Source organism: Nycticebus coucang, chromosome 6 (assembly GCF_027406575.1).
Source record: "Nycticebus coucang isolate mNycCou1 chromosome 6, mNycCou1.pri, whole genome shotgun sequence".
Taxonomy (NCBI): Eukaryota; Metazoa; Chordata; class Mammalia; order Primates; family Lorisidae; genus Nycticebus; species Nycticebus coucang.
The window spans coordinates 69,098,303-69,122,702 of NC_069785.1; the positions used below are offsets into that span (position 1 = coordinate 69,098,303).

The following is a 24,400-nucleotide window of genomic DNA, read 5'->3' on the forward strand; positions in this document are numbered from 1 at the left end:
TATTTTCATTTTGAGATATTTTGGCTGGACATAGAATTCTAGGTTGATTTTTTTTTTTTTTTTTTTTCCTTTGTTACTCCATTATCTTTTCACATTGTTTCAGATAAGAAGTCTGCTGAAATTCTTTGTTTCTTGTCCATAATGTTTCTTTTTTTCCTCTGGCTGCTTTTAATCTTGATCTCTGATTTTTAGCAGTTTGACTGTGATGTGTCTAGATGTAGAATTTTTCTTTTTTCTTTTAATTAATTAATTAATTTGTTTAATTGAGACAGAGTCTCACTTTCTTGCCCTTGGTAGAGTGCTGTGGCATCATAGCTCACAGCAACCTCAACCTCAAGTGATTCTCTTGCCTCAGCCTCCCAAGTAGCTGGGACTACAGTTGCCCTGCCTGGCTATTTTTTTTTAGAGATGGGGTCTCGCTCTTGCTTAGGCTGGTCTCAAACTCGTGAGCTCAGGCAATCCACCCGCCTTGGCCTTCCAGAGTGCTGGGATTACAGGCGTGAATTTTTCTTTCTTAAAATTTTGCTTAGGGTGCTTTGGGTTTTTCTGATCTGGGTTTGTTGTCTTTCATTAATTTTGGAAAAAAAATTTTTTTTTTTTTAAGAATCTCACTCAGTTGCCCCTAGATAGAGTACTGTGTTGTCATAGTTCACAGCAATCTCAAACTCCTGGGCTCAAGAAATCCCCTTGCCTCAGCCTCCTAAGTAGCTAGGACTATAGGCATTTATCACATTTTTAGTAGAGACAAAGTCTTCTCTTGCTCAGGCTAGTCTTGAACTCCTGAGCTCAGGCAATCTGCCTGCCTTGGACTCTCAGAGTGCTAGGATTACATACAGATTTGAGCCACTGTGCCTGGCTAGTTTTGGAAAATTCTTGCTCTTTTTTTCTTCACATATTTTTTCTGCCCTGTGTTCTCCCCTCCCTCCCTCCCTTCATTTTTTTTTTTTTTCGTGTAAAAAAAATTTTTTTGTGTGTACAGAGTCTCACTGTACTGTCCTCAGGTAGAGTGCCATGACTTCACACGGCTCACAGCAAGCTCTAACTCTTGGGCTTACGCGATTCTCTTGCCTCAGCCTCCCAAGCAGCTGGGACTACAGGCGCCCACCACAACACCTGGCTGTTTTTTTGTTGCAGTTTGGCCGGGGCTGGGTTTGAACCCACCACCCTCGGCATATGGGGCCAGCGCCCTACCCACAGGCACCGCCCCTCCTACCTTCATTTTTATCTCATTCTTTTCTCTTCCCCGCCTTCCCCACTCAAGATTCCAATTAAATGTGTTAGACTGGGCGGCACCCTTAGCTCAGTGGGTAAGGTGACAGCCACGGCCTAGGCCTGCTAAGACAACAATGACAACTGCAACAAAAAGATAGCTGGGCGTTGTGGCAGGAGCTTATAGTCCCAGCTACTTGGGAGGCTGAGACAAGAGAATCACTTGAGCCCAAGAGTTTGAGGTTGCTGTGAGCTGTGATGCTACAGCACTCTACTCAGTGCGACAGCTTGAGACTCTGTCTCAAAAATAAATATATGTGTTAGACTATTTGGTACAACTTTTGTATATTCTGATTTCTTTTACTGTTCTTGTTTTCTCTTTGTATTTCAGTTTGGCTAGTTTCTATTGACTTATCTTTAGGGTTTCTGAGCCATTTGACCTCTGATGCCAAGTTTTAAAATTTTCTAGCACTTCTATTTGATTCTTTTAGTTTTTATCTTTGCTGAAATTCCTCATATTTTCATGCATGTTGTCCACCTTTAACATACTAATCATAGTTATTTTAAAGCCCCTGTCTTGTATTTCCAACGTCTAGGTCATTTCTGAGTCTGTTTCTGTTTATTGCCTTACCTCTTGATAAAGTTGTTTCTCTCCTCACCCCTCTTGATTTTTGTGTCTTGTAATTTTTGATGGAATGTTAGACATTGGATAGAGAACAGAGACTGAGGGAAATCATCATCTTTATCTCAGAAATGGGCATGCTCTTCTGTCATGGTGTTAGTGTGTGTTAGGCTGTTAGCCAGAAGTTGAACAAGGTTTGGTATTGTTAACTTCAGTGTACCACATGCTTCACATTTCTCCAGTAATGTAATCTTGTGCTTAGAGTGGAGCCTGAGCAACATAATTTGTTTTCGGTATTCCCACTGCTGCCTCAGTTTTAAACTCCCCTTTGCCACAGAGGCAGTCTTTTTCCATACTCTAGCCTATCCCCTGTGGTAAACTGCAATTTCTGTTTGGTGGTGCTAGGTTTGAGGAAAGGTGGTGCTAGGTAGGAAAGTTCTCTATTGTCTTGGTCTAGTCTCAGTCTTAAATATGCACTGTAAATATGGACCTTGGGTATGGGGTTTCCCCAACATTATTTCCTTTCCTCTGCATGGCAACCCAACTCTCCCTTTTGTATTTTTGGCAGGTCTAGAGCAGGAGAAAGTTTCCTGTGCTACCTTGAGCAATAACATACCTTTGCCTTATGTCGCTGTTGAGCCAGGCTTTGGGCTTAGATTCTTAATTAGCTGTGGGATCCTTCAATGCAGTCATTCTTTTGCATGGTTCTTAACGTGTTTCACTGAATTTAGCAGATTTTTTAAAATAGTTTTTCCTTGATGCTGGCTGTTCATGCAGATCACATCTTGGCCGCCTACTCTTTTCTGCTTACTGACAGATGTGTAGGTAAGAAAAGTCTTATAGTTATTGTTCCCAAAAGCAGCTTCTAGACCTACTTCCAGGGTCTGTGACATATGCAGGAAATGAACTGCTTCTGGCCAGCACAGAGCTGGCCTTTCATGGTGTAACATGAAACTACAGTACAACTCTGTAATCTGACCTCTGAAAGGAATATAGACTTTACCAAACTGGTCAACATATGGAGGTGGTCAAAATAAGGAACTTCCATTGAGTACATGTTGTGCATGTCTGGTCTATGAAAATTAGGTCCAAAGAAAAAAACAAAAAAAATTAGGTCAACTTGAAGTGGTCAGTGTAGGGAGCTGGTCAACTGTGGAGGTTCTACTGTACTGGAAAGAAAGAAAAACATACATGTGGCTTCTCTGTGCTTGGGAAATAAGGTGATGGCATTGGGAGTCAGGAGACCTGGGTTCAAGTCACTTGCTCTGTGAACTTGTGCATCACTTCTGAGCAGTTTTTCTTGTAGTTAAAAAAGGGTATTTAAAACTAGATGGTCTTTAAAGTTCTGTCCAGTTCTAAAATTCTCTAATCCTTATATATATTTTCTGTAGTGTTCAAGAATAGAACTCCATAGCTAAGTACCAGGGCCATACTTCTCTGTAGGCACAGTGGTTGGCTTCCCATGTTACATGGTTTAAGGTTGTGGTCATTACTTTTTGTCTACATATAAGCCCCACTGGTAGCTTTATCCTTGTTTTGTTTTGCGACAGAGTCTCACTGTGTTTGCTATGGCATCATAGCTCACAGCAACCTCAAACTCTTGAGCTTAAGTGATCCCCTTGCTTCAGCCTCCCAAGTAGCTGGGAGGCACCCGCCACAAGGCCTGGCTAGTTTTTCTATTTTTAGTAAAGATGAGGTCTCACTGTTGCTCAGGCTAGTCTTGAATGTGTGTGCTCAAACAATCCACCTGCCTTGGCCTTCCAGAGTGCTAGGATTAAAGGAGTGAGCCACTGCACCTGTCCAATCCTTGTTGTTTTTTTCTTTGAGAATAAATTGATTGTTTTGTCTTCCTAGGACAGCTCTGAGAATGCATTAGTTCTGGCGCTAAAAGGCCCTTGGTGAAATAGTGAAAGGAATATAGACAGCTGAGGTCAGTTTAAATTGAAATGTGATGATAAATATTACAGGTAGTTGTAGAGATTAAATGGGAATGAAATGTGAAAGAGTTGGAATCATCTAAATGCTAAACAAATATTAATATTGTATAGGCTGGGCATGGTAGCTCATTCATGTAATCCTAGCACTCTGGGAGACTGAGGTGAGGATTGCTTGAAGTTAAGAGTTCAAGACCAGCCTAAGCAAGAATGAGACCCTCATCTCTACTAAAAATAGAAAAATTAGCTGGGCATTGTGGTGGCTGCCTGTAGTCCCAGCTACTGGGGAGGCTGAGTCAGGAGGATTGCTTTAACTTAAGAGTTTGAGGTTGCTGTGAGGTAGGCTGGAGCAAGACTCTATCTTAAAAAATGCTGTTGTCATCTAATTATTGGTTAATAATATTTGATTTGCTAAAAATAGATATGCCATTCAATCCTATAATTCCTCTACTACGTATATACCCAGAAGACCAAAAATCACATTATAACAAAGATATTTGTACCAGAATGTTTATTGCAGCCCAATTCATAATTGCTAAGTCATGGAAAAAGCCCAAGTGCCCATCGATCCACGAATGGATTAATAAATTGTGGTATGTCTACACCATGGAATATTATGCAGCCTTAAAGAACGATGGAGACTTTACCTCTTTCATGTTTATATGGATGGAGCTGGAACATATTCTTCTTAGTAAAGTATCTCAAGAATGGAAGAAAAAGTATCCAATGTACTCAGCCCTATTATGAAACTAATTTATGGCTTTCATATGAAAACTATAACCCAGTTATAACCTAAGAATATGGGGAAGAGAGAGAGGGAGGGGAGGGAGGGGTGATAATGGGCAGAGGGAGGGTGATTGGTGGGATTACACCTGCGGTGCATCTTACAAGGGTACATGTGAAACTTAGTAAATGTAGAATATAAATGTCTTAACACAGTAACTAAGAAAATGCCAGGAAGGCTATGTTAACCAGTGTGATGAAAATGTCAAATAGTCTATAAAACCAGTGTATGGTGCCCCATGATCGCATTAATATACACAGCTATGATTTAATAATAAAAAAAAATTTGATTTGCCTTAGTCTCCTAACAACCCCATGACACGATTACCACTGTTAACCCTGTTTTATTGATGAAAAACCTGAGGCTTTAAGGCTTTTAAGTAACCTGGCCAAGTTGAGAGAATCTCTGGCCAGAGATTCATACCTAGATATTCAGACTTCAGGTTCAGGTTCATTTTTATAGCATAAATGCATAGCTTGATGAATTTTCAGAAACTGAACATACCACATAAGCAGCACTCAGATCAAGAACAGGGCATTAGGGGCAGCGCCTGTGGCTCAAGGAGTAGGGCGCTGGCCCCATATTGGTTGGCAGGTTCAAGCCTGCCCCGGCCAAAACTGCAAAAAAAAAAGAAAAGGGCATTACTAGCACCCAGGAATTCCCCTTAGGCCCTATATTCATCAAGGTTCTCTAGAGAAACAGAACTAATGGGTGTGTGTGTGTGTACAGAAATAGAAAGAGGTTGATGTTTATTTTAGGGAATTGGCTTGTGATTATAGAGGCCTGGTAAGTCTAAAATCTGCAGGGTAGGCCAGTAGGCTGGAGGCCTAGGAAGAGTTGTGGGCAGTTCAAGTCCAGAGGCACTTCAGTTTACTGCTAGAATTCTTCCTTCTGGGAAGGTTAGTTTTTGTTCTATTATGGCTTTCAACTGATTAGAAAAGTCCCACCCCCACAATGGAGGGTAATCTACTTTAATCAAAGTCCCCCCATTTAAATGTTAATATTATTCCCCCCTCACAAAAAACTTTCAAAGAAACAATGACCAAATATCTGGGTGCCGTGACCCAGCCAATTTGATACATACAATTAACCATCATATCCCCTGTTTGAGTTACTTCCTCCTAGTGCAGTGGCTCTCAGCCTTCCTAATGCCGCAGCCCTTTAATACAGTTCCTGTGGGTTGAGACAGAGAACCTCTGCCCTAGAGGGTTATCACTTTCCTAATTTATAATTGCATGGATTCGTTTTGCCCTTTTTTGAACTTTATATAATGACATAGTATGTACTCTTTTGTGCCTGGCTTGTTTCACGCAGTGGGTGCACATAATCCTACAATTGGATTGTCCACTTAGTTGAACAGTCCCTCCTGTGGGCTCGGGGTGTGGGAGGGTATAGCCCCTTCTCCTCCATGTTGTCTGGCCTGGCCCTAGTCAATGCATCTGCACTTCCTGACAGATGGGCTAGCCTCGGGGGGATCTGGAAATTGGTAAGCTGTGCCTGGGCACCCTCTTCTTCCTCCTTCAGGCCCATTCTCCTCACCTCTCTTGCTTCTCTTTTGTACCCTCATCTCCCAACCCCCAGCCATCTGTGGTTGATCCCAGATACCATTTCTTCTCTTTGTTCTCACACTCCCCTCCGAAGCTCTTCAGCCTCTCAACTTGAACACACCCTGTTCTGTTTCTCCTCAGCGCGCTGTCACATTGACAAACTTGGATTTAAGATATATGTGAGAGATACTTAGGGGACTTGTCCCTTTTGCCTCTCTCCCTCCCCATATGCTGCTCTATGGCTATGGAATCTGGGACGAGAAGGGAAAGTCCAAGACCCCACAGATGGGAAGTGGTAGAGGGTGTGTGATTAAGGGGTTGCCTTACCCTCTAGGTGCTGGCTCCTTTTAGCTTGGGGCTCTCTGCTTTTCCTTTCCTCCTCTTTCCCTGCTTCCTGACTTGTTTTCTGCCCCAGTAGTATTCCTACTTGCCTAATGTCCAAGAGAGGGACTACTTGGGCTTTGTGGTGAGGACACGCACCTGCACTGGGACTCTTCTCCTTCCAACATGGTGATTAGTTTTCATCCTCTGCCTGTCCCTGAGTGGACCCCTCTGGTAGAAGCAAGGCCTGCCACCCAGGCTAGAGCAAGGATCAGGTTGGTGACAGCTGACTGGTGTTTGGTGTGCAATTTCGGCCCATTTCTGTCTGGTGTGTGACAGTTTAAGGATCCTGTTTCTTCATTTAGATATCACCCCCATATTCCAGTCATTTCTTAGGCTAGCTTCTAAGTTCAGTGACAGTCAGGGTTGAATGGGGGCAGTGTGAGACCTTGAAAAGAGCTCTGTTCTAGGAGTTGAGGAGAGCTTCTACCAGCGAACTATGATCTTGCCCTCTTTGGGCCTCAGTTTCCTTATCTGTGAACAGAGGTTGGATTACGTGGTCTTTAAGGTCCCTCCATGTGCTACATTTTACGCTGCTGCTTGATTTAAACCACTGAGCCACAAATGAAAGGTTCTAGTTGTGGCAGTGTAATTACTCTCAGCAGATGGGTGAGATGAGCGGGAAGGCAATGTTCTTGCTGTTCTTACCCAGAGACCGTCCTTTCCCACCCTAGTGTCTGCAGAATGCACATGACAACCCTGGTTTTTCTTTGCTTTCCTATTTCAAGCCTATAATTTTCTTGTATCTTGATGAACTCATGTTTACTCTTAGATAGCCATGATGCAGAATTCAGGTTACGGTGTGCTGTTTTCTCTCTGGTGGTGAACCTCGTAGGGGTGGGAGATGATCACAGCTGGTCCCTGGAGAGAGGGCTGTGTCAGAGATTCATTGAGCTGGAGATCCAGGTGTTTTTTTTTTTTTTTTTTTGAGACAGAGTGTTATTATGTTGCCGTTGGCAGAGTGCGGTGTCATCACCGGTCACAGCAACCTCCAACTCTTGGGCTTAACCTATTCTCTTTCCTCAGCCTCCAAAGTAGCTGAGACGACAGGCACCTGCCACATGTCCAGCTATTTTTGTTGTTGTTGTTATAGTTATCATTGTTGTTTAGCTGGCCTGGGCCAGGTTCAAACCCACCAGCCTGGGTGTATGTGGCCAGCACCTACCCACTGAGCTATGGGCCCCACCTTGTTTTATATTTTTAATGATCTTCAGACTCAGTTTTTCTGATTTCATTTAAAAACCAAAGATTGTGCAGGAGGCAGGTTTTTGCCCTCTGAGTTTTGGAGACTCTTGAATACTAGTAACTTGTTAACTTGCCAATAGCGTTCCACCCCTGGTCCCCGCCCTACACTCCCACCATTGGGAAAGTCTTGTCACCACAGCTTATAGTCTTTGTCATGTCTCCACCCAGCTCCACCTTCTGAAAGCACAAAGCAGGAGCCAGTTCCTTAGGTAGCTGGTTCAACGATAGCACATAGGAGGTGGTAGAGAAAGGAGAAAAGTGACACAAAGACCAGACCTGATTTTTCTTCCTGAAGGTGCAAGAATTAATAATTTCAAAGAGAGTCAGGAAAGTGAACAAAGTCAGCATTTTTTTTTTTTTCCTTGCCAAACAGATTGAGTTTCCTGTGTCTGGTATTAATTATAAGGGAGTGTTAATCTGCCCCAGTAGACTTGCCATCAGAAAGGTGTGCAGGGGAGACAGCTTCGCATCTGGGGTAAAGGGCCTTTCACGCAGAGTATGCTGCCTTTGTGTATGATTGAGCCCTGGTGGGTGTGTTAAGTGCCCCATCCTAGCATCTTACCCATGTTTGTAAATTGCCTCCTTGGGTGTTTTATAAAGAAATGATACAGCATCATGGTTAAGGTTATAGAGATTTATTTTCTCTACCTGGGCCTGAATCCTGGCTATGCTACTTACCCGGTGTGTGATTTTGGACAACTTACCACTCCTGTGTTTGAGTTTGCTTATGTCTTCTCATCGTGGAGTTGTAGATTAAATGACTTAAGGTAAAGCACTGAGAAAGGTACACAGTGTTGTGAGAAGGGCGATTTTCCTTTCATGCAGCCCTCCCCTCATCCCCCCCCCCCCCACTCTGTGTATCTTTTTGAGAGCAGCTTTTGGAGCCTGCATTTCCAGCTATCCTGCTGAGCCCTCCAGGCAGCTGTAATCTCTTCCAGGGTTCAGTGTGGGATCCTTCTGCATTAGACATGTTTCTAAATCTGGTCAACAGTGGGCTCCTTTATGGAGAGATCTGGGAGAAAGGGCATTAGAAGGTATGCACTGTGCACTCGGAACCACACATGTTCTGGGTCCACACCCAAGGGACTGGGGACATTGTGAGACTTAGCTGAACCTTTTAGCAGGATGAGAATGTTGGCCAGCTGCTTCAGTCTGCTCTGGCTTCTGTAACAAAATACCGTAGACTGGTTAGTTTAAATAACAGTAGTTTATTTTCTCACAGTTCAGGGCTAGAAGTGTGAGAGCAAGGTGCAGGCAGGGTTGGCTTCTGGTGAGGGCCCTCTTCCTCGCTTGCAGACAGCTGTTTATCACTGTGTGCTGATGGGGCCTCTCCTCAGTGGTGCACTGGTTGTGGAGAATAGGATGAGGCCACCAGTCCTACCTGATTAGGACCCCACCTTTATGATCTCATTTCAACCTTAATTACCTCCTAGAAGTGTTGTCTGCAGATACGGTGACGCTGGAGTTTAGGCTTCAACATACAAATTTCCACAGGGGGCGACACAGTTCAGTTTGTAATATAGCTTGCCTTCCCCGGTTACCAGTGAGGAGAATCAGTAGCCTTGGGTCCTCTTTGGCCCCAGGTGCTGTTTTTGTAAGGCAGTGTCAGACCTCCCCATGTTGGAGGAGGAGTGGGTGGGAGGGAATCAGGTCTCCCTCTCTCTGCCTTCTGGACGTTTGGGGTAGACGAGAGTGAAGGATGAGGGGAGGATTATGCTTCTACCCTTCAGGCTCAGAACTGGGATGTGTTTGGGGGCCACTGATATGCTGAGGTGTAATGAAGGCTTATCTGTCACTTGTGCTGTCTGTTTGAGTAGGGAATGAAATGCATGAAATTTACAGTAGACACTTTCTTTACCACCCTCCTCTTAGCTCTCTCACAGCGGTGAGGAGCACTCTTCATTCTCTCTATGGTGCGCTGAGCACCACCCACAGCGTGCTGAGTGCTCACTAGCAGGCCGCGCTCTGCCGTGCCCAGTGGCTTTGGCACTCACTGGCTGAATTAGGTGTTTACCAAGAGCCAGCTTGTTCCCAAACCCATTCGTACAGTTGTGGCTGGTATTATAGTTAAGTAATGTATTTGGATATCAGATAAACTGATGAAATAAGAGCGTTTTTTTTTCTTTTCTGTGAACACTAGTTAAAAACGGTGGAAAGATTCAGTATAAATCACTAAAATACTGTCAAACTAGATAAGCGTTAAGATTGGGAGAAATTGGGCAGGGCCTGTGGCTCAAAGGAGTAGGGCGCCGTCCCCATATGCTGGAGGTGGCAGGTTCAAACCCAGCCCTGGCCAAAAAAAAAAAAAGATTGAGAGAAATTATAAAACTAAAATTTTATACTGTGATTACTCTGCAAGAGTCTACATTTCTTACTTCACTTTAAGGAAATAGGAATAGGAAATCATAGACAATGTGTAGGAAAGATGATGTGGAACTTTTACCACTGGCATTTATTCAAAGGACCTTGCCCTACATTAAAAAAATGGGTGAATGAGCACTCATTTGTATGTATTATGCAAAGATAAAACTTTTATGGGCTCGGTGCCCGTAGTTCAGTGAGTAGGGCACTGGCCATATACACTGAGGCTGGCTGGTTTGAGCCCGGCCTGAACTAGCTAAATGACAATGACAGCTGCAACCAAAAAATAGCTGAGCATTGTGGTGGGTGCCTGTAGTCCCAGCTACTTGGGACGCTGAGGCAAAAGAATCGCTTAAGCCCAAGAGTTTGAGTTGCTGTGAGCTGTGATGCCATGGTACTCTACCCAGGGCGACATGGTGAGACTCTGTCTCAAACCCCCCCCCCCCCAAAAAAAAAAACAAAACAAACAAAAACGCTTTTTTTTTTTAAGTTTTTTTTTTTTTTTTTTTGTAGAGACAGAGTCTCACTTTGTAACCCTCAGTAGAGTGCTGTGTCATCACAGCTCACAGCAACCTCCAGCTCTTGGGCTTAGGCGATTCTCTTGCCTCAGCCTCCTACATGAGTAGCTGGGACTACAGGGGCCTGCCACAACGCCTGGCTGTTTTTTTTGTTGCAGTTTGGCCGGGGCCGGGTTTGAGCCCACCACCCTCGGTATATGGGGCCGGTGCCCTACCCACTGAGCCACAGGCATTGCCGAACAACAACACTTCTATGTATATAGTTTTTATGATTCCTTGGTCTAATGTTTTTGATTAAGCTGGTTCCTGGATGTGATGACTTTGGAAATGAGTGTTTCTACCTTTGTGACTCAGTTTATAGCTGGTGTGGTTTAAGTTCAGTGGATTTAAGGAATTTTATTTTGCATGTGGTATAAATGTAATAAAACCGACATTAGTGGGACTTTTTAAACTGGGATTTTAAAGCAAATTAAGGTGACTCATTCTGGATTTTAGTAGATTCTTTGGTTCCTCTTGTGGACTTGAAGTATATTGAAAGACCTAATTCCCTCTTTTTACAAATGAAGAAACCAAAGCCTGTCAGTGGTAAATCCTGTGGGGTGACTACAATGAAGAGTGGGTTAGAGCCCCTCTCTTCTAGCCTCCTCCATTGGTTCTCAGTTGGCCCACAAGCTGGAGCTCTTCACAATAGGAATGATTTTCTGGCTTAACTTCTTTGGAGATGGTACTGATCTGTGTTCCTCCTGTGAGACAGGACCAACCTGGAGGCCTTGCAGAAGAAGCTGGAGGAGCTGGAGCTTGATGAACAGCAGCGGAAGCGCCTTGAGGCCTTTCTTACCCAGAAGCAGAAGGTGGGAGAACTGAAGGATGATGACTTCGAGAAGATCAGTGAGCTGGGGGCTGGCAATGGTGGTGTGGTGTTCAAAGTCTCCCACAAGCCTTCTGGTCTGGTCATGGCCAGAAAGGTGAGTTTACTTTGATACACAGGTAATTAGGTTATCTCTCGGGAGACTGGGAGGCCTGGCGACAAGGACTGAAGGAAGACTGGCTGCTTTCAGTACCTTTTTGTGCTGTTTGAATTTAAAACTCATGTTACCTGTCAAATTATGGGTAAACACATTATGATTGTATTCAGTATATATAGTATATTAATCCCCCACCCCAGTCTGGAAAATAACAGCAAATGACCCGTTAGCTTTCTATGGGCTGTGGAAGGAATGTCAGGATGCCTGTTGACATTTATCAAGTGCACAAGAAGCTGGTTTTGTTTACCCCAGCTCCAGTGATACACAGAACACTGACTCCAAGTTGATTCCTGTGCTGTGGCCCTGCCACTGTCTCCCCTTCATCTCCCTGTATTTAACATCAGAACTCCCCTCCATGGCATGCAGTCTCTGTGCTGGACTAACCTTTCTTGTGTACCCTTGGTGCTCTTCCTGAACACAGCCTACTGTCCCAGAGAGAGGTTGGTCTCTTCCAGAGTTTTCTGCATGTGCATTCACATTTTTGCTTGTGCTGTTCTGTCTTTTCAAACATTGCTCATCTTCAAGGCCCACCTTTTGTCTAGCATTCACTACTTGCTGCAGCCCACACTGATAACCACTGCTTCCATGTCCTCCTACACACACTATTGATGGTATTTTTTAGAAGCTTATCCTTTTAAATAACTCTTTAATGTGGCTGTGCCTTCCCTCCCCAGCTGGAACAAGGGAAAATGTTACAGGGATGTAAGGTAGCACCTGAGACTTTGGCTAAATCTCAGCCTCATCAGGTTCCTTTGCTCAAGAAGTAAACTTAGGTTAGCATACCTTAGTTCCTCCTACCCTTCTATCCTCACAACCCTTGAGTATGAACAAAGTCCTCAAGGCCAGTTTCCCTTCTTAGCTCAGTTCCAAAGGTCATTTTGGAGTAAGCCCTCCATTTAGCTTTGTTCTTTTTTTTTTTTTTTTTTTTTTATTTTGGCTGGGGCTAGGTTTGAACCCGCCACCTCCAGCATATGGGACCGGCGCCCTACTCCTTGAGCCACAGGCGCCGCCCCATTTAGCTTTGTTCTTAAGAGGAGTGATGAAGTGCAGCTGGCCCTCTCCTGCTTACAGCTCTCCATTGACACTCAGTACTTTGGTTGAGCAGAAGTTTGTTTAAAACTTACCTGGTGCCATCTATCCTTAAGAGCTTAAACATATATGAAAAATTTTGTCTATCTTCTCTTCCTCCTTTTCTTTCTTCCATAAAACCTTTTTCCCTCACCTTTCTTTCCCCAGCTAATACATCTGGAGATCAAACCCGCAATCCGGAACCAGATCATAAGGGAGCTGCAGGTTTTGCATGAGTGCAACTCTCCATACATCGTGGGCTTCTATGGTGCATTCTACAGTGATGGCGAGATCAGTATCTGCATGGAGCATATGGTATGTGGTGACGTGTTGGCCTCTGGAGTGATGGCCTGGGAGTTGGGTGGCTCTGGCCTGGTCTTTGGTCTGGGAGGAAACCAGTTGCTTCCCTGCTACTCCCTGGGTCCACATCACTGTCCTGTACATCTGAGAAGCCTGACTGTAGAAGTTCTAATATCCGAAAGATGACAAGCCTTCTTCCTGGGACCCTGCCTGTTTTTAAAGAGAGGTAGAAGGGGATGGGCACGGTGGCTCACACCTGTAACTCTAGCACTCTGAGAGGCTGAGGTAGGTAGATTGCTTGAGTTCAGGAGTTCGAGATCAGCCTGGGCAAGAATAAGATCCCATCTCTACGAAAAACAAACAAAAAAACCCCTAAAAAACTAGCAAGGCATTGTGGTGGGTGCTACTCTGGAAGCTGAGGCAAGAGGATTGCTTGAACCCAAAGAGTTTGAGGTTGCTGTGAGCTACGATGACATCATGGCATTCTACCCAGGGTGACAGAATGAGACTCTGATGCACCAAAAAAACAAAAAACAAAAAAAGAGAGAGAGAGCTGAAAGTATCCCTGGTGGGTATACCTAGAACACATCTGGTTTTTTTCCTATCCAGATGACCTTAAGATACATTTTTTTTCAATTGAGAAGCTTCATATGACCCTAAGATTTTGATGTGGCTAAATACGGTTCATATAGTTTAAATCCATTTATTGTTATACAGTGCTGTTTGTGAGGTACGAGGTTCTGGAGTTATGAAGACGAGTGAGACAGCCCTTCTTTTAGAGTTAAAAGAGCAGCTAAAACCCCCCTGAAGGGTTTCTTTGGGTATGAAGAGAAGTAATTCTACTTGGTGCACATTAGTGGCAGGAGAGGGTGAGAGGGCATTTATGGGCGGATGATATGCGTGGAGCTGCCGGTCCTTTTACCATAATATGCCTGGAGTCCCTCCCTTCTCTTCCCAGTGACTTAACAATAATGTTAATACTAATACTGATAAACTAAGATTTTTTTGGTGTATATTACATCAAGCAAATCAATATTTTATTACATTTTCACCGCAACCTTTTTTGGCAGGTACCTTATTCTCATTTCACACCAGTGAGGAAACTGAGGCACAGAAAAATTGAGTAACTTAGCCTAGGTCATTCAGCTAGTTAGTGGTACTGTAGAATTTAAACCAAGGCTGTCTGACCCCTAGTGGCTATACTCAATTGAATCCACAGGACAGTGATGAGGGGTCTGGTTCTTTTTGTCCATCCTTGAAGCCTAGAACTTCAAAGAGAGAGGCTGGCTTCATGGTTGGTGTTTATTTGTGCTGTTGTTCCCATTAGGCAGCATAGCATAGGGGCCTTTGAAATCTGACAGGTATATATTCACATCCCCTTTCTCTAAAAAAGTCCGAGTAGAAGCTTTACCTTATTTGCTACTGGGTCTCTAAAGCCCAGAATAGTCCTGGCATACCGCAGGCACGCAGTCATTGTTGATTGATTGTCACTTTCTCTTGGTGACTTTGGGTAGATTTCTTTCTTTCTGATTCTCAGTTTTCCTCTTCTGTAAAATGGCTGTTATTATGCCTGTCCGGTTGCGATGAGGAGTAGTTAAAATGAGAGATGCAAGTCTTTCACCACACAGCTTGATGTAGAGTGTGTGCTCTGCACACATTAGCTTTTGCTTTTTTCTCACTGGGCTGACATGACACAAGTCTGCATCCTTGTGTGTTTTTTGTTTTTAATCCCATATTAGTGATTTAGAACAGCAAAGTCTGCATACATTTTGGCTTTCAGTCCAGCATGATTCTGTCAGCTTCTCCTCCATGTCGTTCTTGACCCTCTAGATCTACTCTGCCCTCCGCAGTGAGAGCCCTGGTGCCTGGTCTTACTGAACTCCAGGAGAACCCTCCTGGAAGTACTGTTGTGGGCATCTGCCAACATTCCTGGTGCTATATGGAATGTTTTTTTTTTGTTGTTTGTTTTCTTTTTTTTTTTTTGAGACAGAGTCTCTGTTGCCTGGGCTAGAGTGTCCTGACCTCAGCCTAGCTCATGGCAATCTAGCTTTTGCTTTCCAGCCTAGCTCCTGGACTTGTGATCCTCCTGCCTCAGCCTCCTGAGTAGGTGGGACTACAGGCATGTACCACCATGCCCAGCTAGTTTTTCTCTTTTTATAGTACAAATGGGGTCTTTCTTGCTTTGCTCAGGCTGGTCTTTTTTTTTTTTTTTTCCTTTTGTGGTTTTTGGCCAGGGATGGGTTTGAACCCGCCACCTCCGGCATATGGGGCCAGCACCCTACTCCTTTGAGCCACAGGCGCTGCCCCTCAGGCTGGTCTGGAACCTCTGAGCTCAAGTAATCTTTCTCCTTCAGCCTCCCAGAGTGCTAGGATAACAGGCATAAGCAACTGTGTCCAACCTGGAACCTAAATTTTAAAATGTCCTCTGTATGTGTCAAGGTTATTGAGAAAGCTCCTATTTCCTTTTGCCTCAAAGAGAGTGAAGTAGTCTTGGTGGGAAGCACACGGTCAGCTCTGGCTTGGTCCCAGCCCCTGGCCTGGGTGCTGATTATTTTCCACTTGGGTTTGCCCTGCCATTCCTTATCCTTTGGGTTTCTTGTGTTCTTTATGTTGGTGTTGATTGATTTTCAACTTTAGCCTAAGACTTAAAGGATGCAATGTATAAATGGTGAGGGAGGTTCTGGAAAACTAGAAGGGAAAGAAGGTGGGGGGCTGATAATAAACCAATGACAGCAGAGGCCAAAGGATCCTTTTTTCCTCTTAGGTCTTGTGACATAATAGAAGTTGGGTGGAGGCATGACTCGATATAAGAGCAATAGCTTTTGAACCTTCCACCACTTGCCTAGTCCTTTTCTCATTACATAAGTTATTAATCACATCAGCACCATCACATGAGAAGATTGTTGACTCCCCAGCTGGGAGATGGAGAGAGGAAGGCCCTAAGAGGTTTTGTAATTTGTCTAAGGCACACATGTCTCTAACCAGGTCAACTTTCTTTAAATTTCATGGTGTTTCTATTATGCTATGCAAGTCTTATTTTCTCTCAGGATTTTTCATCTCTGTGGAGAAATAATTGTGTGAGAGCTTCTTTAGGGGCCGTTATCTGTGGTCACATCCTGTGTTTCCATGGTTTTTGGCACTTATAACCAGTCGGGGTTTACATTAATTAACATGGTTCCGTTTCACAAACACTTGTTGTTAGTGATTATTATGTACAAAATGCTGTGTGAGCTGCCAAGATCAGCATCTGTGTCCTTCAGAACTGCTCAAGGCTGGATGACTGTGTTCTAGTACCTTTTCAAGTGAGGAGAGGTGTCAGTGCAGACACGAGAGCTGCTGAGCACCAGGCACATGCCCTCTCATGCCTTCTCTTCTGAACCATCAGAAATTCTTTCCTGAGTGACCCCCAAGTTCTGTACTACCCAGAATTCTCACTTTAATTGGGGAACCGGGAGGCCATTTGTAGGGTGAGTATGGGTTGAACTCCAGAGTGCTTATCAGAGGTTAGGATTGGGCCCCAAACATTGAAAGCCAGTGGCCTATACATTTATTCAGACCCCATGGGAACCTCTTTTACCAGCCTGAATGTCCTTCTTTTATGCGAATAGGACAGTCTTTTTATTTGTCTCACCTTCGACTGCTTTTGAGATGCTGAGGAGGCCTCCTCATTCTGGAATCCGTATTTATTCACCCTGGATTTGTGGACATGGGTCTTAATCACATCCTTTGCTGTGCCCACTTCCCCTAAGCCTTCCTCTCTAGGAGGAGAAAGTGACACTGGACATGACAGAGGCTGATTTTCCATTCTCTTGGTCCATTCCCAGTAGCTGCAGCTCAGTTCCCTCCACTTCATCCCAGCCATGGATTTGGCTCTTTTGGAATAGTGAGATGTCCTCAAACCAATCTCCAAAGGAAAAATATCTCTGGAATTACCCTGGGGAGCCTGAGCCTGAAAAACTGGCTATCAGAGGCTAGGAGGAAAAATCTTTTGAGGGTCAGGTGGTGTGTGTTGAATGGCTGAATTTGGATAGCCAGGATGGGGTTCAATGGGGGAAGAGTTAGGCTTTTGGAATCTGCAATAAGGCCTTCTGTCTCAACTGGAACAGTTTCAGACCTGCCAGAGGGTCTCGATAGGACTCTATAGGAGGCAGTGTGCCTGAAGTCCAAGCAGCCATGAGTGCCAGAGTAGCTTTCTGCTCTATCTCTGGATACTCTCCCCACTTCCTGTTCCCTGAGCAGGTCCTCTTGCAGGAGAGCCCCAATCTCAGCTGCCCCTAATTGGAAAACTCTTGGACTTCCTGCTTCACCTCACTTTAGCATTTCAAAGGTGGTGTCAGGTAAAGAGCTCTCTTCTATAAGCACATCCCAACTTCTGAGGTTCTTTTGTCCTTTTTGCATCATAGTCTTTGCATGGTATTCTGTGTTGTGAACATTTTCCCCAACACTTTATTACGAAAAATTTCAAGTGTAGAGAAAGTTGAAAATTATGTGGTATATACCCAACTCATAAACCTACCACCTAGTTTCTACAACTAACATTTTGCTATATTTGCTTTACAATATGTTGATCATCTATCCATTGTTCAAATCATTTTGGGGGATGTGTTTTAAAGTAAACTTTGCCAATGGTGTTCATTGAGCCCCATCTTCTTCTTTTTTTTTTTTTTTTTGATTTTTACAAATATTGTTTATTTTAATGAAGCTGGTACAGACAATATCCATTTAAAACCCATATCCCAGGCCAAAAAGTACAAATAAAACCAAGAAGAGCAGTGTTCTGTTGTATACACTTCTGCATGAATTACTTTATTATTTGCTAATGAAAATTAGAACTTTTCTGGGATCTTCCAACAAGATTTTTAAAAAATCTTAAAATGCCTTCTCTTCAATGAAGCCATCTTTGGAGTTAGTCATTATTCTCACCTTATCTGTAATCTTGACTCCAACTTGATACTCCTCTTCTTTTGGTCCAAACCCTCAGATTTAAAAAGTAGCTTCAAGTTAAGGAAAGGTCATTTTTCTACAGTTCAGTTCTCTGAAAAACTTCCATCTCCCACTGAAAGTCACAGTCCAGGAGTGAAGCAATTACATGCTAGAACTTCAGGGCCAAATGGAAAGTCATTATGAATACTTCTTGCATTGATTGATCTTATTTATCACCACCACAAGCCTGAAAATGCACAGTCCAGAAAATGGTGGCCTCTCTGTGCACACATGTAATTTTTTAAAAGGAGTAGGCAATATGAAGGGGACTGAGGCTTGATCACCAAAAATCAGCACAATGAAAACAAACAATAATGAATAATGAGCACTAGAATTCAAATTACCAGATGTTTTAAAGAGATGAGGTGCCAGTTTTCAATTGTTTTGAACACCACATTACAAAAGAACTATTTTTTAAAAATAAAAAAGGATTGAGGGAAAAGAAAAAATAAAAGAATATCTAAACTGTTGAATGACCCCCCCGTTTGTTCCTGATAAACTTCAATCACCTCTTCTTCCTCCATTCCCAGTTCTTTTGGAGTATGATTATCAGCAATTCTCTGTCCTTCAAAGAGAAACCTGAGTGAATTCATTGGAACTCCCTGTCTTTGACAGTATGATTCTTTGAGTTTCTTGAGATGTGTTGTCATTTTCACTTTGAAGTGAATCTCACTGCTGTCCAATGACTTTGAGTTTAATGTATTCTCCTTCCTTCTTATCCCCCAAGTCTTCGGTTGAAGGTTTTGCCTCCTGGTCAGACATGATGACGGTGGCTTCACCCGACGGTCTCCGCACAGCAGCGGCCTCGGGTAGGCAGAACCTCGCTCCGGGGTTTACAAATCCGTCTCCCTTCCCCACAGCACAACACCAAGGCTGTCTGAGCCCCATCTTCTAAAGCACTCAGCCAGGGACTGACCTTTTCGAAAAATAAGCTGTGTGTGCACTGCTCAGTCTGAATTTTGAGACCCACCGGGGAAATGGATGTTCCCCCATCAGACCAGGAATGCTTTTTGTACCTGGGGAAGTAGATTTCTGCTTAGGTGGTAGCTGAGCAACCAGAGAACTGAGGACTCAGAGTTGATGGTTCTCATGCAGGAGTAAAAGCTTTTGAGCTATTATTTCCATAAAGCATTTGTCTTTTCTATAGAAAACCTTCACAAAAGCACCATTGACTTCGTTAATAATTGGCTTCTAAAAATAAGTATCATTTTAGCAGCTTTATTTAGTCAGTGAAGGCAAGTTCTTGGCAACAGTGAAGTAGAATTAGAAGGTTGTAGGGTTAGTTAATCCTGACTGGCTCGTGTCCCTTGCATTTCATAATTCCATTGTTCATACTGTAACAGCTTGTAACTCAGTGGAGGTTAAAGGGAAGATAGCCAATATTTCTTTCTTTTTAATAGAAATATTTACCTTACCCAACCCCCAGGGAAGTATAAAGCAAGATGAGAGGTAGTGCTGTCCATTGCTGAAATGGAGGAAGGAACTTGGGAACCACAGGGTTAGCTTTTCTACTTCATTTGAATCTGATTTTGACAGAGTGGCTTTGTTACCTTGTTTTAAGTAGGTAGTCCTCCCTGGTGATTAGGCAAAGCTATTTAAACAAAGGAGCTTAAAAATAATATTCAATTGGAGGCAAAATGGAAATAGTTTGGGAACTTTGTGTACTGGAATCTCTCTTCCCATTGGTAAAGGAAATTGAGAGGAGCCTGCTGGCTTGGGAGTGGTTCCCCAGGTGGGGTGGTGTCCTGCTTTGGCCACAGTAGACCTGTGGCATTGTCAAGGCCGCCAGGATCATAGGATTGATTTGATTGCAGGAAACTCAGGCTGGGTCAGAGCCTGGATAAGGGCTCTTCCAAGGGCTCTTGGAAAGGATGTTTATGGGGAGTTCTGTTTGGTTTTAGATTCATGATTCTATACTCCTCTATCTGTGTGGTGGTTACTATGGCATATTTGAAATTTTAGGCTGAATTTCAGGATCGTCCCCTGTACTCCTTGGTTGACTCACCCACTGTTGGGTAGTTGTACTAGGAAGTTTATTATGGTCAGAAGTCACACATAATGGGGGATGTTTATGTGCTGCATTTAAGAATCCACTCCTGTACCATTTTTTTTCCCCATTACCATCTATGATCCAGAGTTGACTATAACAGAAATTGATTGGTCTAAACTGTCCTTTTAAGTCAATAATCTATTTTTAGCATTGTTTTCAGGTAATATTTTTGGTCGATCTGTATGAATGAGTCTTACTTTCTTCTTTTAGAAAGAAAGTAGTTTTGTATCTAACCTTACAGTGCCTTTACAAACAATGGGTGTTCAGTACTATTAAGTGTTTTATTTTCTTCTCCACTTTCATAAATGAATTCAGTAAATAAAAAGGTAAAACATTTACTCATTATAGAAAATTTATAAATAATAAAAAAACACAAAGAAGAAACTACCATACAACAGAAATCCCTGATAATCTTACTGCCTAGATATGAGGTTAACATTTTTTTAACATTTTTGATTTTGTGTGAGTATACACGCTTTTTTTTTTAATAGAAATGGTTTGTGTTCTTAGCTTCTTTTGTTTATCATGTTATGTATTGTACATGACCTCACATTTGACGGCGGCCTCATAGAAGCTAGGTGACTTGGAAGCAGGTTTTGCCCACCTCCAAGCCTCTACTTCCCTGTCACTACTGTTTTGAGACTTTCTCTAAGCCACTTTATCTGGGAATCACTTTCTTCTTTGAGCACTGATAGCACTGTCTATTGTCTTCATTCAACTATTTGTTCTTGGCCTTATTTCAGAGCAGGATTTAAGGTGCCTTGCTTTTTCTGAATAGGTTCTGTCTTACCAAGCAGTCTGTTCCATCTGTGTCTTGAGGTGGTTTCTATCTCTCATCCTTCCATATTCCTGTGCCTTATACAGAGGCATTTGATAATGATAGTAACTGCTTGGTATAGAGAGAAGGTTTTAGAAGTCAATTTGACGTTTAAGGAATTATCTCTATCTCTGAAAGTAATTTTATTTATTTTTATTTTTAGAGACAGGATCTTGCTGTCACCCAGGCTGGAGTGCAGTGGCACAATCATAGCTCCCTGATAATCTTACTGCCTAGATAGGTGGTTAACATTTTTGATTTTGTGTGAGTATACACACTTTTAATTTTTTTTTTTTTTTTTTTTATAGAAATGGTTCTATACATTTCTAGGTTCAAGCAATCCTCTTGCCTCAGCCTCCTGAGTAGCTGGTACTACAGGTGCTCCCCACAGTGCCCGGCTAATTTTTTCTATTTTTAGTAGAGATGGGATCTCACTCTTGCTCAGGCTGGTCTAGAACTCCTGAGCTCAAGGGGTCCTCCCCCTTTTGCCACCGGTGCCTGGCCTAACTAGTTCTTTTCATATGTGTATTCCCCATAGAAGCAGACAGAGTTCGTGGCACTTTGTAGGAGTTTGTGGATTAAATTATTATTGCTTTTTATGACATTTTTCTTTGGATTTTATTAATTATGATTTGTTAAGATAATAGCAAATGTAAGTTATAACTTACTATAGTAATAAAATAATTAGCGTTGTTGAGTACTTACTATGCACCATACATTAATGTATGTGCTTTATGTGTGTTCGTTTAATCCTTATAATAGCCCTATGATTATTGTAATAGCTGTTTGGTTATTATCTTCATTTTTTTTTGAGACAGAGTTTAGGTCGTTCTCGATAGAGTGCGGTGGCGTCACAGCTCACAGCAACCTCTAACTCTTGAGCTTAAGTGATTCTCTTGCCTCAGCCTCCCAAGTAGCTGGGACTATAGATGCCCGCCACAATGCCCGGCTATTTCATTGTTGTTTTAGTAGGCATGGGCCGGGTTCGAACCCACCAGCCCTGCTGTAGGTGGCTGGAACCTTAACCACTGAGCTACAGGTGCTGAGCCTTATTATCCTCATTTCACAAGTTGAGTAACTTGCTCAAGGTCCTCTAGATAGTAAGTGGGATGCAAATTTAGATAGTTTGCTCCAAGAGCCTGCACTTGCAAACCACTATGCCATATTGTTGCAACTGAAGCCTTTTTTTGGTGACCACTGAATTAGTGATTTGTTTAATGATGTTAATATGGTTTGAATTACTTGCTTTGACACCTCCTACAATGTTTTGCAGTCATATGTTGTTTGATGTCTGGAACAAACCAGTAGATGCTTACCCTTGACTTTCTGGGAGGATTTGCTGTGTGTGAGATTCACTTTCCTCATGAAGTTTAAGATTTCACTTTCCCCCCTGAAGTTTAGCACATGAAAGAATAGTTAGATACATTTTCACTAATGCTCTGGTATTCTTTTTCTTAGGATGGAGGTTCCTTGGATCAAGTCCTGAAGAAAGCTGGAAGAATACCTGAACAAATTTTAGGAAAAGTTAGCATTGCTGTGAGTATGTTATGAAGTTTTTTTTTCCGCCAGGTTCTTCATTAATAAGTTAATGAATTGGTAAGAAATGGACAAGGGAGGAAGGCAGGAAGTCAATGATGGGAAATTTTATTTAAAAAGTGGTGTTTTGGCTTGGTGCCCATAGCACAGTGGTTAAAGCACCAGCCACATGCACCGAGGCTGGTGGGTTTGAACCCAGCCTGGCCAGCTAAAACAACAATGACAACTACAACAAAAAAATAGGTGGATTGGTGGGATTACACCAGCGGTGCATTTTACTAGGGTATATGTGAAACTTGGTAAACGGTCTGTGAAGCTAGTGAATGATGCCCCATGATCATATCAATGTACACAGCTATGATTTAATAAAAAAAAGAAAATAAATAAATATTAATTACAGAAACTATCAAAAATAATTGACTTGTACAAAGCACAGCACACCTATTAAAAAAGAAACCAATGGATAATAAAATATATAGAGTATTCTGTCTTCTAGACATAATTATTCCAAGGCAGCAATTAAATTTATAGAAAACTGTTAAGTTTCTTTAGTGATGCTTTACTACTGTGAACTCAAGACATTCTGAGTGAGAATTGCCTCCAAAAAATTCTTAACAATTGCTTAACATCTTAATAGGAAGCATTGTCATAAATTTAAACATGTGTGATATAAACAACAACAAAAAATTTTAATATACATAACATAACAGACTCTGTTGCATTTGTCCTATTTCTGGAGCCCACAGGACTAATTTTTGCTCCAGTTAGAAACGTCTCATTCTCCTACAGCCAAGTCTGAGCACAGTATAATAATAAAGAAATATTTAATTTAAAAAAAAAAATAGGTGGGCATTGTGGTGGGGGCCTATAGTCCCAGCTACTTGGGAGGCTGAGGCAAGAGAGTTTAAGGTTGTTGTGAGCTGTGATGCTACAGCACTCTACTGAGGGTGACATAATGAGACTCTGTGTCAAAAAAATAGAAAATAGTAAAAAAGGGGCAGCACCTATGGCTCAGTGGGCAGGGCGCTGGCCCCACATACTGAGGGTGGCGGGTTCAAACCCAGCCCTGGCCAAACTGCAACAAAAAAATAGCCGGGTGTTATGGCGGGCACCTGTAGTCCCAGCTACTTGGGAGGCTGAGGCAAGGGAATTGCCTAAGCCCAGAAGTTGGAGGTTGCTGTGAGCTGTGTGACACCATGGCACTCTCCGTGGGCAATAAAGTGAGACTCTGTCTCTACAAGAAAAAAAGTGTTTTCTCACTAGAATCTTCTCTATGTAAAATCTTGATACCATATTCTCTCTCTCACCTCATTAGAATGAGAAAAGTGACTTCTTTACATGAACATCTGTGTCTTAGGACAAAGTATCCAAGAAAATTCCCATTTATGGTCTCAGAAAACTTTTTTCAGATTGCAGATTTAGAAACACATGAATTCAAGGGTAGTGTTTTTGTAAAGTTGTTTAAACTTGTGATAGTTTTACTTAAAAATAATTACTCTATATACCATGTAAAAAGAGGTTGCTTAATAAAGCAGGTTAAAAAGTGAAACAAAAAAAGGAATGAGGCCAGGCATAGGGACTCATGCATGTAATCCTAGCACTCTTGGAGGCTGAGGCAGATGGATTGGTTGAGCTCACAGTTCGAGACCAGCCTGAGCCAGAGCAAGAGCCCATCTCTAAAAATAGCTGGGCATTGTGGCAGGCACCTATAGTTCCAGCTACTCAAGAGGCGGAGGTGAGAGAATCACGTGAGCCCAAGAGTTTGAGGTTGCTGTGAGCTATGATGTTAACAGCACTCTACTGAGGGCGACAAGGTGAGACTGTCTCAGAAAAAAAAAAAAGTAAGGTTTTTGGCAAATTTCTGAGGATAGATGAAATATTTTCCAGATTATTTAAAAATTGAGTGTTTTTAGAAGCATCATAGTTTTTATTTCCGATCTTTTTACTTTCCCTTTCCTCTAGGTAATAAAAGGTCTAACATATCTGAGGGAGAAGCACAAGATTATGCACAGAGGTAAGA

General features: G+C 42.6%; 1 protein-coding gene and 1 pseudogene across 3 annotated transcripts in view; one reads left to right on the forward strand and one right to left on the reverse strand.

The window, feature by feature from the left end:
- The window catches only part of MAP2K1 (mitogen-activated protein kinase kinase 1), an 83,129-nt gene that overhangs the window by 31,512 nt on the left and 27,217 nt on the right, over positions 1–24,400 (forward strand). For both annotated transcript variants that reach the window (XM_053596095.1, XM_053596096.1), the window contains exons 2-5: positions 11,356–11,566; positions 12,863–13,009; positions 22,303–22,380; positions 24,343–24,394. In XM_053596095.1, the coding sequence (XP_053452070.1) occupies positions 11,356–11,566; positions 12,863–13,009; positions 22,303–22,380; positions 24,343–24,394 (488 nt within the window). The remainder of the gene's footprint in view (positions 1–11,355; positions 11,567–12,862; positions 13,010–22,302; positions 22,381–24,342; positions 24,395–24,400) is intronic.
- LOC128589182 (small ubiquitin-related modifier 1-like) lies at positions 17,773–18,854 on the reverse strand (annotated as a pseudogene). The gene has a single exon (XR_008380865.1). The product of XR_008380865.1 is annotated as a small ubiquitin-related modifier 1-like (transcript).